This window comes from Mus musculus, chromosome 17, assembly GCF_000001635.26.
Source record: "Mus musculus strain C57BL/6J chromosome 17, GRCm38.p6 C57BL/6J".
Lineage (NCBI taxonomy): Eukaryota > Metazoa > Chordata > Mammalia > Rodentia > Muridae > Mus > Mus musculus.
Genome location: NC_000083.6, coordinates 48,298,540 through 48,313,356, shown reverse-complemented (window position 1 = coordinate 48,313,356; position 14,817 = coordinate 48,298,540). Strand labels below are relative to the sequence as shown.

At 50.0% G+C, this 14,817-nt stretch overlaps 1 protein-coding gene across 4 annotated transcripts; it reads right to left on the bottom strand.

Moving 5' to 3' along the window:
- Window positions 1–822: 822 nt before the first annotated feature.
- Treml2 (triggering receptor expressed on myeloid cells-like 2) lies at window positions 823–13,967 on the bottom strand. 4 transcript variants are annotated; one of them, XM_006524441.3, is made up of 6 exons: window positions 13,952–13,967; window positions 12,761–13,450; window positions 10,425–10,745; window positions 5,084–5,477; window positions 4,132–4,238; window positions 824–3,950 (listed from the first exon to the last, which is right to left on the bottom strand). In XM_006524441.3, the coding sequence occupies exons 2-6, from the start codon at window positions 12,828–12,830 to the stop codon at window positions 3,853–3,855; spliced, it is 990 nt and encodes a 329-aa protein (XP_006524504.1). In that variant the 5' UTR covers window positions 12,831–13,450; window positions 13,952–13,967; the 3' UTR covers window positions 824–3,852. The 4 variants fall into 4 exon arrangements, with proteins under 4 accessions (NP_001028577.2, NP_001347050.1, XP_006524504.1 ...); XM_006524440.2 differs by lacking the exon at window positions 13,952–13,967 and adding an exon at window positions 13,811–13,885; NM_001033405.2 differs by lacking the exon at window positions 13,952–13,967 and having other exon boundaries at window positions 823–3,950; window positions 12,761–13,319.
- Window positions 13,968–14,817: the final 850 nt, after the last annotated feature.

Genomic DNA, 14,817 nt, shown 5'->3' with positions numbered 1-14,817 from the left:
GCTCCTCTCTCTGAAGCACTCAAGCTTGTCCTGCCTCCTGGAACACAGCATCTGACCCTGTGTGAGGGTCTAATGTGTAAGCAACTGCTCTGTGCCTTCTCTTCCTCAGTCGCTGTCAGACTGAGGCCAGAGCTGGCTGGCTTCCCTTCCCTGCCTGCTCTGCCTCTCTAGATGTTGGGCTGTGCTCATGCAACTGACATGCACATGGCCTTGTCCTAGAAGGTGGTATCCAGGGCTTCTCTCCCTCTTCCTGTCCAGAAGGGGACACAGTATCAGAGAGGGACAGTGACTCATTATAGTCACACTGATGTGAAGGGCTACACTGGGGATTTTAACTCAGGCCTTGACCTCAGTACCATTGCATGTTAACTATTCACAAGGAGATGGCACTGAAGAGGCGACTGCAATGGTTTGAGTGAGATGTTCCCCATCGTCTCAGGCCTCTGAACACTTTGTACCCAGCTGGGAGAGCTGTTGGGACAGTTTAGGAGGAACCTTGCTGGAGGACCTATGCCACATGGGGTTGGCTTTGAGAGCTAAGTTCTTACCCTACTGTGTGCTCCTTCTCTCTCTGCTTCTTGCTTGTGGACCAAAATGTGAGCTTGCAGCTTCCTGCTCCAGCCTGCTGCATGCTGCCATGCTTCTCTGTCAGTGGAGTTTCATCTCTTTAGGGACAGTGAGCCCAAATAAGTTCTTCCTTTCATAAGTTGCCTTGGTCATGGTGTGACCTGGACCAGAGGGTTTCTGTGCAGTTTCCTGATAGGGTAGATCGGGAATGATACAAATAAAGAAGGTAGGAAAACCGGGACCAGGAGGCCTTGCAGACGCTGATGGCTTATGCCAAGCAAATTTATTTACAAGAATAGCAGTTTTTATGTGGCTTGCCGAGGGGAAATGGGACAGTCAGTGGAAAGCTGTTGTACAATAGGATCCAGTCAGCAGGAAGCTAATCAAACAACATTGCCTAAGATACAGGGTATCAAGTGTATCACAGACAGATTTTATAGTGGCATTGGGTCTAATAACCACAGCTCCTTGTGGGGAGGAGTTGGGTCCAAAGGTCATTTGATAAAACCCACAGTTTCCCCAAGGCCCTGGCCCCGGGTTACTACTGACTTTGCCAGGGGTATTCCTGGTGTTAGATAAGGGACTACCTTCCTTCTCCATACATTAGAACTGTGGGGAGAGCCTTGGATCACCTGGCTCCCAACACTGGTGTTTTATCACAGCAACTGAAAATCCAGCCATCATCACAGAACCCCAGCATCCCTGTGGTGAGGACAGAAGCAGGAGAGGAGAGCAAGGAAGTTGACAGGTACCTTTAACTGTCCACTTGACACAGCCTAGAGTCCCCTGAGGAGAGTCTCAATTGAGGGATTACCCTGATCAAACTGACCTGGGACATGTCTCTGAGGGATTGTCTCAGTTTTTAGTTGATATGGGAGGCTCCAGTCCACTGTGGGTGACACCATTCCCTGGGCAAGTGGCCCTGAGATGTACGAGAAAGCTAGCTAAGCAAGCTAAGCCAGCAGACAGCGTTTCTCCATGGTCTCTGCTCCAGTCCCTGCTTTAGCTCCTGTCCTGACTTCCTTCAGTGATGGGCTGTAGACTGCAAGCATAAACCAAATGAACCTTTTCCTCCATAGACTGCTCTTGGTGGCTGGTTTTTGTTGTTATTGTTTTGGAAGATTTTTTTTTTAAATTTATGTGTATATGCATGTACCTGTAATAGTTTATATGTGTATACATGTGTACCTGTAATGGTTTATATGTGTATATGTGTGTATCTGCAATAGTTTATATGTGTTTATGTGTATACCTGTAATGGTTTATATGTGTATACGTGTGTACCTGTAATGGTTTATATGTGTATACGTGTGTCCCTGTAATAGTTTATATGTGTATATGTGTACCTGTAATAGTTTAAATGTACCATGTGTATGAAGGGCCTGAGGAGGCCAGAAAGGGGCATCAGATGCCCTGGAACTGGAGTTACAGGATGAGCTCCCAATGTGGGTACTGGAAAATGAGCCTGGGTCCTGGCAGGAGCCATGAGCATGTTAAGCATGAGCCATCCTTGAAGCCTCTGGTCAGAGAGTGATAGTCTCAGCAGCAGGAGGAAAACTCAAACCCCACTCAGCTCCTAATGAGCAACAAGACAGGAAAGAGCTCCAGGGAAGCACAAGACACTTTCAGGTCGCACAGTGTTTATGTCATCCATTGCATCCCCAACCAATCTTTATAGGCAGGAATTATTATCCCCTTTCATAGGAGACAAAAACGAGGTCTAGACAGGGTTTGTGGCTTGGTCAGGGTCACACAGGGACAGTGGCATCACTGGTCCTTATGCCTGACCTCTCCATCATGAAACAAGGCTGTGGGGGACAATGAAGGTACAATGGAGGTTCAGGGCCAGTATGGGGGTGGGACTGTAGAACAGGCAGTGTGAGCTAATCCTCTCTAGTTAACTAGGGTGGTGGCTCTATATAGATGCACTCTAGCCAGAGGTGTGTGTGTCCATCCATCCTTCCAGAACTTGTTTTGTCAGTTGTTCAGTTTGATATTCCCTCTTGTGCTCTCATCTGGAAGCAGAGAGGAAGATGCCTTCTCCCCTCTGTCCCCTGACTTTGGTCCTTCTCTTGCCTCAAAGTCATCCTGGAGTGCACACCAAGGCCCTAGCTGTGTCAGCCACCTGACTGTGATGTTTGCTGTCTTGTCAGGATGTCCCTGACTCAGGGCTGAGGGTGTAGATGCTGCACTTGGCCCAGGGACCTTTCCATGCTCTGTGGGCTAGTGAGTATCCCTACTAAGGAGGCAGCTCAGCCCACAGCCCACAACCCACAGCCCTGCTCTACTCTGGACCAATGATCTAGATAGTAGAGGGCAAGTCTGAGCTGTATGGACTCTTCTTCTTTTTCTTCTCCTCCTCCTCCTCTTCCTCCTCCTCTTGCTCCTCCTCCTCCTCTTCCTCTTCCTCCTCCTTCTCCTCTTCCTCCTCCTCCTCTTACTCCTTCTCCTCTTCCTCTTCCTCCTCCTTCTCCTCTTCCTCCTCCTCCTCCTCCCAATTTTCCTCTTTTGTTTCCTCTCCCCCTCCCCCTCCCCCACTCCATGTGTATATATGTGTGTCTGTGTGTTCAGGCGTCTTCCCATCTTTCTATCCTAGAATCTGATTTGTCATTCTCCTGCCCTGTTCCTCTCTCTCCTGATGCTTTAAGCAGGGGAGCCCCGTTTGCTCTTTTCTCAGAAGCGGCATTGCTTTGGTCCATGGCTGACCCCAGTGTCTGGAGGAAGGTGTCCTCTATGAGGCTGCAAGCACCCCATGGTTGAGTCTCTGCACTCAGTCTCCTCCACGAGTTCATCATTGTAGCATGGGAGCAATGGGAGCAGAAAATCGAGTGGGGGAAACCCAGGTTTGCCCTTTGCACTTCTCTTGGGAAAGAACAGCCCTGTAACTTAAGGCTGTCACCGGCCTGAAGGGGTTGCCAGGCAGGAAACAAATGATGTGACCTGTAGGCTCCCAGGACAGAAGGGACCAGCAGTCACAGTCAGGGAATATCAGAAGACACATGGCCTTCGTCAGCTCTGGGACCTCCTGCTACCAACTCCTCTGAGGCCCAGGTCTTCGTCACTGTTCCTTCTCATCCAGAACAGAACTCTAGAAACCCTGGCTGCCTTGGAACCTGACTCTTGTCTTCAAACATATAGAGGCATTTGAAGGGAACAGAGGGAATCTGAGGACACAGTGACCCTGGGTAAAGGGAAGGCAGCTCTACTGTCCTCCTGCCCCAGGGCCACTGCCTGGTCTTTGGTTCTCTTCTGGCCTTCTGAACCCACTGGAAATGGCTTCCCAGCTCACTGAGTTATCTTAGACCAAGCAGGCTTCCACGGTGTCTCTGGTCCTTCAGGAAGGTGTATCCAGGGTTTAGCATAGTTGCTGCCCAAGTTGTATCCTACAACACATAGGGAGATGTAATGTTTCAGTGCCCCAATACACCCGGGTGACTCTGCCCCTCTTTGGACTCTGCTTGATTCCTTCATCCCCTTAAGAGACATGTAGGGCCATCTGTGCCTGGCCACAGTGCTCAGATAGCCAGATCTTGGTCCTGGGAGGCCAGGGGTGGGAATACTCACTTCCCATATGTCTCTTCTTCCAAAACCCGTAGGCTACGACCAACACCACAGGTGCTGGAAGAAATGTCAACACCACCACCATCGCAGGGATGTAAGTTTCCTGGGACCTGAGGAGGAAGGACAGAGGGAAGAGTTAGCCCCAGATTCTCCACCGTGGTCACAGCTTTCTTTGGCAGCGTGAAGCACAGACCAGGCATGCAGTCTCACAGTACACCCCTCTAGGTAGATGGCCTCTTTCTCTCCCTCTCTCCCTCTGTCTTATTGTCTGTCTGTCTCTCTCCCTGTCTCTCTGTGTCTGTCTGTCTCTCTGCCTGTTTCTCTGAGGACCAGATATGGGAAGAGAAAGGAGACATCAGAGTCCCAGGAAGTACATCACCAGGCATCTCCACTTGATACCTCCCCTCCATTCATCAGAGAAGACAAGGACACTACAAAAAAGCCCCCTCGGGATTGAAGAGATGAAGGTTTTTGCCTCCACGGTGACTGGGAAGTCCTCTCGCCCACTTTGTCTTCTGTAGCAGAAGCACCCCCTTATGTGTCACTAGGGCCTGCACACTCCTTTGTCACTGAGCCCTTTATGTTTTGCCTTACTGACTGAGAACAGGAGTTAGCATGTCACTTTCCCTTGGCCTTGAGTGAGTATCTGAGGAGCTGCCTGGGGTATGATGTTCTTGTGTGCACAGCAGAGGTTGCCTCAAGCACGGTTCACCAGCGCCCTTCCATTCTGTGTTCCCTTGGCCAAGCCCTCCCTTCTCTGCATCCATGGCCCTGACCCTCATCCCCATTGCTTTCTATCATGACCCTTCCCATCTCCCATAATCCCATTCAGCAACGGGCCACACTGAGTCCCTGGGAGGAGCAACAGAGATGGTTAGAAGTAAGAGTGACCTCTTTGGGTCTGTTGGGCTCTGGGTGCTGCGCTGGGGCCATGCCTGATAAAATATCACATAACCTGTTGGGAGTTAACGGGTGGCACGTCCCCGTGGTGGACAAGCTGCTACTCTGGTGTCTGGACATGGTGGAGGTGGTCACTGGATCAGCAGAGAAGGATCTTGCATTGCTAGGAGACAGGGTTGCGGGCTGGGACTCTGTGTTCCTCTCAGGCTCTGTAACGGTGCCACTGGTATCGATGAAACTGTAGCCTGTCACAGGGGTTGGTGTGGTGGTCCCTGAAGCCAAGGTGAGGAGTCCAGATGTGAACATGGTCACTTCAGATGTGAACATAGTCACGTCAGATGTGAAAGGAGCGTGAGGGTCTGAAATATGGACTTGGCCGGTCGTGACAAATCCATCCATGGGGGTGTTGGTAAGATGTGTGTGGGGAACGTTTCTCTCAGTTGTGAGGGCTGAGGGACCAGAGAGGAAGAAATATTAGATTAAGCCAGAGGCTTGCATGCGAGGGACAGGATCCCTAGCCCCCTCAGATGTTGGGACCGTGGCAAGAGCCTGCCTCTCTGTGACTCTGGGCTTGGCTCCTGGTTGTCAGGCTTGCACTCTTTCAAGAGTGACATAAAGGGAGGGAGACTGTGAAACAATCTCTTTAGCCTACCCTACCAGGCTGCTCCCAGAGCACAGTTCCATCTTCCTTCCTAGCTCCCTGTCCTTTCCCAGGCTCTTCTCAATCATGAGCCTCAGAGAGATCCCCTTCTCATATTACATATATAATATTACATATAATAATATATGTAATATGCAATATGCAATATGAAATATGTAATATGTGTGTTCATATGTGTGTGCATGTGCCTCAGCACACGTGTGGAGATTAGAGGACAACTTGCAGGATGTTAGCTCTGTTGTCCCATCATATGGGTCTTGGGCTTGATAGCAGGTGCTCTGACCTACTTGGCCATATCATGGTCCTTTTTTGAGTTTAAGAGGTGTTTTTACAATATGATGTCATATAAAGGAAGCTACCCCATAATTGTCAGACAGGAACTAGAACTGGGGTCAGAGAGGGACCAAGAGTCCCAAATTCCGGAGGAAATTGCAAAGAGTCAAACACCTTCCTAGGGGTGCACTAAGACACACAGGAACAGATCCCACCCCTTCAGGGTCTCATCCCAACCCTTTAGTGCCAGAAGTAGCTGGGAGTCCAAACAGCATTCGAGAGCTGCAATCAGGAGCTCTTGATGCTGCATAGGAGCAAGACAGAGAAAGGCTTCCAACTTCTCAACTGGACACAGAGCAGACACATTCCTGAAGCCATCAGACACTCTGCAGGAAGGCCTGAGCAGTTGCTCTGAACAAGGGAAGCCCGAACACCAATTTGGTGAGGCAAGAGATGGAGGAAGAGGTCAATTATGACCATGACTCTCGTGGCAAGGACACCAGAAGAGCCCCCTAAAGGGGCATTTTGGGAGACATGAGTTTAGACGTTCACATCACAGACTTTCAAAGCATTGGCAAGAAAGGACTCAGCCAGCAGAGGGGATTCCCACACCCTCTATAAGTCACACCACTAGCGATCTTCCCTCTTTCCTGCTCAGCACACCAGTGTGGGAGAGGGAGAGTCAAGAAAGTGATCAAGAGGAAACCATCCTCACCTCCAAAAAGGAAGGAGCTGGTCTGCTTCCCCATGAAGTTGCCCTGGGCTACAAGGCCTGGTCCTTGTGGGTGGAGAACATACTGCTGAGGCTTACATGTTTCTTTCCATTTTTGTTTATTTATCTGGGGGTGGGCACACACTTTCCTGGCTTGAGTGTGAGGATCGAAGGAGAATTTTCCAGTCCTAGGGATCGAACTCGGATCACCAGGCTTGGCCTCAAGCATCCTTTCCCACTGATCCATCTCCCCACTGGCAGGAGATATTTTTTTTCTTGCAACTGAAAATATGTGCAGAGTCAAAACATCCCCAAGATTATCCCTAAGAAGCAGAAAATGAAGGCCTGAGAGGAGGTTTCAGTCAGTGTTGTGCTTACCATGGAAGCATGAATCCCCAGAGCCCAACATGGTAGCACATGCTTACAGTCCCCGTGCTGGGGAGACAGAGACAGGGGAATCCCTGAGGGTCACTGGATAGGCAGCCTAACCTAGTTGGCAAGTTCCAGGCTGGTGACAGACTCTGTCTCAAAGAAAATAAGTACATAAAAGGATGGGTGGCACCCCTCAACAGAGGAATGGATACAGAAAATGTAGTACATTTACACAATGGAGTACTACTCAGCTATTAAAAAGAATGAATTTATGAAATTCCCAGGCAAATGGATGGACCTGGAGGGCATCATCCAGAGTGAGGTAACCCAATCACAAAAGAACTCACACAATATGTACTCACTGATAAGTGGATATTAGCCCAGAAACTTAGAATACCCAAGATATAAGATACAATTTGTTAAACACACGAAACTCAAGAAGAATGAAGACCAAAGTGTGGACACTTTGACCCCTCTTAGAATTGGGAACAAAACACCCATGGAAGGAGTTACAGAGACAAAGTTTGGAGCTGAGACGAAAGGATGGACCATCTAGAGACTACCATATCTGGGGATCCATCCCATAATCAGCTTCCGAACGCTGACACCATTGCATACACTAGCAAGATTTTGCTGAAAGAACCCAGATATAGCTGTCTCTTGTGAGACTATGCCAGGGCCTAGCAAACACAGAAGTGGATGCTCACAGTCAGCTATTGGATGGATCACAGGGCCCCCAATGGAGGAGCTAGAGAAAGTACCCAAGAAGCTAAAGGGATCTGCAATCCTATAGGTGGAACAACAATATGAACTAACCAGTACCTCCCCCCCCCCCCCAGAGCTAGTGTCTCTAGCTGCATATGAATCAGAAGATGGCCTAGTCGGCCATCAGTGGAAAGAGAGGCCCATTGGTCGTGCAAATTTTATATGCCTCAATACAGGGGAACGCCAGGGCCAAGAAGTGGGAGTGGGTGGGGGAGCGTGTGGGGGACTTTTGGGATAGCATTGGAAATGTAAATGAAATAAATACCCAATTAAAAAAAAAAGAATGGGTGGCACCTGGGTATGACACCTGAGTTTGTTCACAGACCTCCATATACAGATGGGCACACATGTGCACATGTACACACACATACCCGGACTGACACATACACACAAATGTGCACACAAAAACAATAATAAGAGAAATGACAGGAGAAATGATAAAAAGTAAGTCCATTTCATGATGGCATCGCACCCGACACGAGGACCCGGAGTCAGGTTCATCTGCTTCTTGGGTTGGCATCTTACTAGAGAGCAAAGAAATGAGACTCGGCCCCACAACTGGTACAGAAAGCTCTTGCTGGTTCAGACCAGGGAAGGGGGAGATGCACTCAGGTGAGAGGAACAGGCAAGGGCTGGTGGCTTTCCCCAGACACTTGACAGCTCCTCACCCTTTCCAGTCTTATAAATGTGGGACCCCACATCTCCATTCCAACTCTTCTCCCTTATTTTTGTTCACAAGAGAGATTGTTCTGTCCCTTGATCAGTGACGAGCAGGTTTACTGGAACATGCTGAGAGAGACCTCATGTCATTTAGCCATTATCCCCAGCCCTAAGCAGTGACCTTTGAATGCCCCTGACTGTCTTTATAGAGACATTTTCAAGTGTACACTCCAGATCTGCCCCGTCACTAACACTTAAACTGCCTGGGTCACCTCTCTCCCTGGGTCCTAGGAGGTGCCTTCCCATGACCAAATGGCCCATGATTCCCCTCCTAAGGAGCTTGCTTTGTGGGTTCCTCTATTTGATAAATGTTACCATCTCCTAGCAAATGATGAGTCAGTATTCTCTCTCTCCCATTTAAGCAAATCCTGCACTCACTCCAAAATATGCAGAAAGCTTGAAAAAGAATAGAATTGCATCCATCTACTACACACAAGCACGCATGCACGCACACACACACACACACACACGCACACACACACGCACGCACACACACACACACACACACACACACACACACACACATGCTGCCTACGTCCCACCTGTCCAAGCCACTGCTGTTTCCAGCCAGCATCCACCTAGATCTCATTGCCTCTTCTCACTCTCACCTTCTGTACGCAGCGATTGTTGCCTTGCAGAGAAGGGGCTGAAGACATGGCTCAGTCAGTAGTAAAGGGCTAGCCTTGAAACCATGAAGGCCTGGGCACATTGCTGTGGGCTTTTAACCTGGGCATTGGTGAGCCAGCCTAGCCTACTTGGCATTCTCTAGGCCAGTGACAGACCCTGTCTCAAAAAACAGTGTGGGCAGATCTAAAGAATGCTATCTGAGTTTGGCCTCACACATAAATCGGCACGTACATACAGAGGCAGAGGCAGAGGCAGGGACAGATGAATAGATAGACAGACAGTCAGACAGAGAGACAGACAGACACATACACACACACATGGGGCAGGGGGAAGGGGAGAGAGGGGAGGCAGGCAAAGAAAGATATAACACGTTTTTTTTTTTTTTTTCTTTTTCTTCCTGTTGCAGATAGAATTAAACTCAGCTCCATATCATGGAATTCAGGACAACTCGACTCTCCAGTGCTTAAAGCCTAAATAAAAACAATGCATTGGTCTGGTGTGGTCGCACACACCTTTAGCCCCAGCACTTGGGAGGCAGAGGAAGGTGGATCTCTGTGAGTTCAAGATCAGCCTGGTCTATAGAGTGAGTGAGTTCTAGAACAGCCAGACTATATAGTGAGACCTTGTCCCAAAACCAACCAACCAACCAATGCAGCCAATTACTCTAAAACTTACTGTCGTCCTTCCTTGTCTCCTAATCCTCTTCCCAAGCCCCAGTCTGAGTGGACCAGTCACACCAGTTCTCCTTGTGCAGGCCTTGTTGTGTCTCACCTCAGGGCCCTTGCACATAAGGCTCTCCCAGGCCTATGTGGGAGAGCTGTTACAGGGGCCCTGCTGAATGCTTGTTGGTCCTCTGATGCTCACTGCAGCAGCCGCATCCCTGACTCTGAGTAACTCTGCAGCTCAGTATTGTTTTCTAAGGACATCTACTGTGCTGTACAAAGATTTGTCTGGATTGACCTGTTCCTGTCTGGCAGGGCTGAGGCTGGTTTTGTTTGTTATTATATTCTCAAAGCCTGTATATAACAGTGCCCGGCACACCCTCTAAACTCGGTGAGTATATGACATTCAGATAACTGTATAAAACAAAGTAGGGTCCCAAGTCCCAAGTCCCAGCCTCGCTCTGCCCAAGGGCAAGGTCAGAGCCACAAAGAGCTTGCCCAAACCCATTTTCTTTGTCTGTGAAACCATGACAGGAGGATGTACACAGCAAAGAACCATTGTTCCATGATCCCGCCCGTCCAGGCTCTGCGCAGGTCTGCTCACCTGGATACACTTCCAGTTGGAAACCCACCAAAGGGTAGAAATGCCCAGCCGTGTTACGCATACACCAGTATCGTCCGGAGTCCTGAACTCTGAGAGCTTCCATGGTGATACGGACTACCTTGACCTTGGCATCATCCCGCAGAGAGTAGCTGGGACCCCTCACCCAGCTCCGGGTGAAGTTGTGGTCGCACTTCTTCTTCTTGACTTTGCACCAAGACTTGGCCTCAACTAAGTTCCGGCGGTTCTTGTAGGAGCACTGCACAGACAGGGTCTCGCCTTCACGCCGCCACACTTTCCTGTACAGGTTCTCATTGGAGTGACCTGGGGAGACAGGACTTTTCTGACCAAGGTCGGCCGAGAAAGAAGGCATCTTGAAAATGGAAGCTGGGGGTGAAAGGAGAGAGGGATGCTGCCCTGACTTCCCTGGAGCTCAGTGTGAGGCAAGAACATAGCCGGACCCTCCGAGAATCTGTCACAGAGAAACACAGCACCTCTAACCCCCAGAAGGTCTGCTCTGAGTCTGATGGAAGAGGCCCCCAGTTCAATGAGGGACACACTCCTAACACAAGAGCTCCACCAGACATAGTCTTGTTCCTCTGGATGTTTTCCACTCTTCAGGGATGCTCAGGATTTCAAGATCAATCCAGACCCTGCCTTCGGGGAGACAGATGCAGACACAACAGCTCATCAAGCTCTGGAACCAGAGAGCACAAACTACAGAGGCCAAGAGAAGGTCCCAGTATCCGGAAAAATGATGAAGAATTATTTCTCCCAATAGTAGTCTCCCTTCCTCTTTCTCTCCTACCTGGACACTCTCTTCTTTATGTCTTGTTTGGGGTTGTGGGGAACACCATGCCTCGTATCTCGAGCAGGGTAGGCAAGCACTCTAACCACTGAGCCACACCCCTGCCCCTATTGGATACCTTTTAAGTAGCACTCTCCATGGTCCTTAATTTTTAAATACCCTATATTAACACACAGATTAAGCACACCACACACACTTAAGTCCCATGGATGAGCCAGCCAACAGATACAGTATTCACTGTCCATCCAACTTTTTGTCATCGGGACTTGACTTTGACATCTGTAGATGCACCAGGCAAATCATGGCTGTGCCAGGATGCTTGGGGCCTGCGGACCACAGGCTGGCCATGGATGGTAGAGTCTCTATACCTAGGAGTGAGATGTGGCCCAAGCCTGTAATAGCATGAAGGAGACTGAAATAGGGGGATCCTGAGTTTAAGACTAGCCTGGGATACCTAGTGAGATCAGGCTAGCCTGGAAACAAAATCCCATCTCTAATTTGTACCTGTAACACCAGGGATGGGTTTGGGGGGGGGGGCAGGGAAGGGGGAAGGGGATGGACTGGAGTGCATACACGTGTGTGTATAACACACACAGAGAGAGAGAGAGAGAGAGAGAGAGAGAGAGAAAGAGACAGAGACAGAGAGACAGAGAGAATGAATATGAATGAAGACATGAATGAGTTCTGTGCCCTTCATAATCCAGTCTGTTGAAGAAAGCAGAGCAGGGCAATTCAAGAGATGGAGGGAGGGAGAGGGTACAGTGAAGACCCAGAAGCCACCTGCCCTTGTTTCCAACAGCTTGTAGCTGAAGCTCTAAGGTCTGTTCCTCCCTTGCCAAGTAAACAGAACAGAACAGGCCTCGAATTCACCTCGGCTCAGCCCAGGGTTTCGAGACCCTTCTCCCTGCAGAGTGGCAGAGACCTGGAAGAAGCCTTTTGGGGTCCCAGGTTCGTTTGTGCCCATGTATTTTCTGTCACTTGGTGAAGGGAGGGTTTGCCAGCCCTTACTCTAGCCAGAACAGAACAGGAAGTGGTAAGCGGTTGCCTCGGCAGTCAGGAAGGTCGAAACCAGTGAGCCCCTTGCAGAGTAGCCTCTAGTTGGGAAGGGCCTTTGGGGATTGGTTCCCTTCCAGTCAGAGCTGAGGGACCGGATGTGGCATCAGCATTCCGAGAAAACGAAATTTAAAGTGTGCAGACTTGATACAAGAACTCATACTGGCACCAGTCAGACAAAGGCCAAACAGAGGTCATTTCTGTGAGAAAATTAAATGCTCATTCTTCGTTACAAGGGAACCCACTAGATGAAGGCCAATATAGAGGATACAGCTACATCTTAGCCTGTCTAAGCTCTGCCTGGGGCCAGATATTAGCAGGGGACATTCTCACTGGTCTCTGGTAAAGACCGGTCAGCCCACCCTCCTTCCCCAACCCACAAAACATTAAGATAGTGGAACAAGAAGAGGCAGTGTGGGGTAGACAGGGGAAGTAGTCTTTCTCTTCTACCAACCCCACCCCCACCCCTGCCTCTCACCTGAGACACAGCCCTGTAGCCACAGCAGCAGCAGCAGCAACAGCAGGAACGTAAGAGGCCATGGCTCCATCCAGATGCAATGTCACAGTCAGCCCGGGGATCGAGGGGCAGGACCCACACTGATCCCAGGCATGCCACCTGACCTCCCAGGGTTGGACGGCAGGCTCTGAAAAACCACAGTTGCCTGTTTGGGGAAGTGAGCCCCTGTGGCACACAATGCCCCCAGTGGAGCCTATCACAATTGTGGGGAGAGAAAGTGAGGGTGAGGGCGAGGGCGGGAGCTGTCTGTTTCCGCCCTCTTCCTCAGAACTTCAGGCAGGTGTGGCTGCTCCACCCTGTCTTGGGGCCCCTGGGCCAGAGAAAACTCCAGAACCCCACAATGTCTGTGATTCTCTGCAGAAAACTGGATCCATCTGGGGTGTCTCCTCATTCACAGCAGCTGGTCCTCCACTCGGGGAACTGGAGGAGAGGCTTCTGGAACATTCTGTAGAGACTTCATGGGATCTTCTGGGTTCTGAGATTCAGGAGCAGGTGCTCTCTGGCAGGCCTTGACATACTCCTTCAGAAGGAAGGTCTTTAGTCTGGTAAAATGGACTCCTTCAGTCACCCTGACCCTCCTCTGTCCAGGCTAGTCACTTCAGTCACTCCTGCTCACAGTTGCAAATAACCTCTCACGGACTCACGTGCGGGCTTATTTTTGTCATGGGGGAAACAAGATGCAAATTTTAAAATTCTCTCTCTCTCTCTCTCTCTCTCTCTCTCTCTCTCTCTCACACACACACACACACACACACACACACACACACACGTGCGCGCAGCCTCTCCCTCTCCCCTCTCCTCCCCTCTCCTCTCCCCTCTCCCCTCTCCTCCCCTCTCCTCCCCTCTCCCCTCTCCCCTCTCCCCTCTCCCCTCTCCCCTCTCCCCTCTCCCCTCTCCCCTCTCCCCTCTCCCCTCTCCTCTCTCCCCTCTCCCCTCTCCCCTCTCCCCTCTCCTTCTCCCTCTCCCTCTTCCCGTATTTCCCTGGCTCTGTTTTTCCTGGTCCTAAGTCACCCAGCAATTTTCTCTAGCCTTCCACTGCTCCAAGGCTTCCAGGCTTCTTGAAGTGAGGTAAACCTTCCCCTCCCCCACCTCCTCTCAAATGACCCCGCCCTCAGAGCCCCTCCCTCCCCTTGTTCTGCAGGCTTAGGCCACCTTGGAGCACACAGTTCTGTCTCTTCAACTTCCTCCCCTCAACCATATCTCTCTTCTACAGCCACCCGGCTCTAGCTAAAATGACCCAGCATTTGGCCCAAGACTCCACCCATCCCTCTGTCTCCAAAGAATCAAAAGACTCTACTGATGTCCAACAGCTGTGCAACCTGCTCTTGTGGATTATGGAGGCTCAGGGGACTCCGTGATTATATGGGATCCCTCTACTTGTTTAGGACACTGAACAAAAAGTTCTGCCATTTGCACAGCCAAAGTCTTTACACGAACTTGAACTCCCAAGTCCCAGACCAAAGGAATTGTAGTTTTGCTCTCTTCAAATTTCTCACATTTTAAACTCATTCATTCATTCATTCATTCATTCATTCATCCATCCATTCATTCATTAGTTCTTACAGTGTGCTTGCTCTGCATGGCCCTGAACACTATGGGGAAAGGATGAAAGGGCTCTGATGTGACATTCAAAGGGACACTGAGACACATTATCTTTTGAGGGAGAGAAATGTATTTAATACTGTGAACAGAAGTTCCTGGAAAGATCTGCACCTGATGTTGAACCTTCTAGGAGGCTGACTGACTGACTAGAATGTCAGTTGACACATTTAGGACTCTGTTTTCTGTTTGTGAAGCCCACGCTGCTCCAAGCTGCCCCCACCTTGGCTGCTCAGCCAAGATGAATTGTACCCTAAACTGCACTCCCAAACCAATGAAGTTCACTGGCAAGACGGCTCAGCAGGTAAGGGGGCTTTTGAGAAGCCAAAGGACCTGAGTTCCATCCTCAGAGTCCCAGGGTTTGGTTTCAGACCCCAGAACAAACAACTGAGGTGCACAACTTATATACCAAAGCAGAC

Excerpts from the sequence above, each read along its gene's own strand:
- Treml2 (XM_006524441.3), bottom strand. The coding sequence starts at position 12,830 with ATGGAGCCATGGCCTCTTACGTTCCTGCTGTTGCTGCTGCTGCTGCTG. Across the intron at positions 10,746-12,760 it reads GCTACAGGGCTGTGTCTCAG|GTCACTCCAATGAGAACCTG; the intron begins GTGAGAGGCAGG and ends CTGTCTCCCCAG. Across the intron at positions 5,478-10,424 it reads CCAACTGGAAGTGTATCCAG|CCCTCACAACTGAGAGAAAC; the intron begins GTGAGCAGACCT and ends CTGGTCCCTCAG.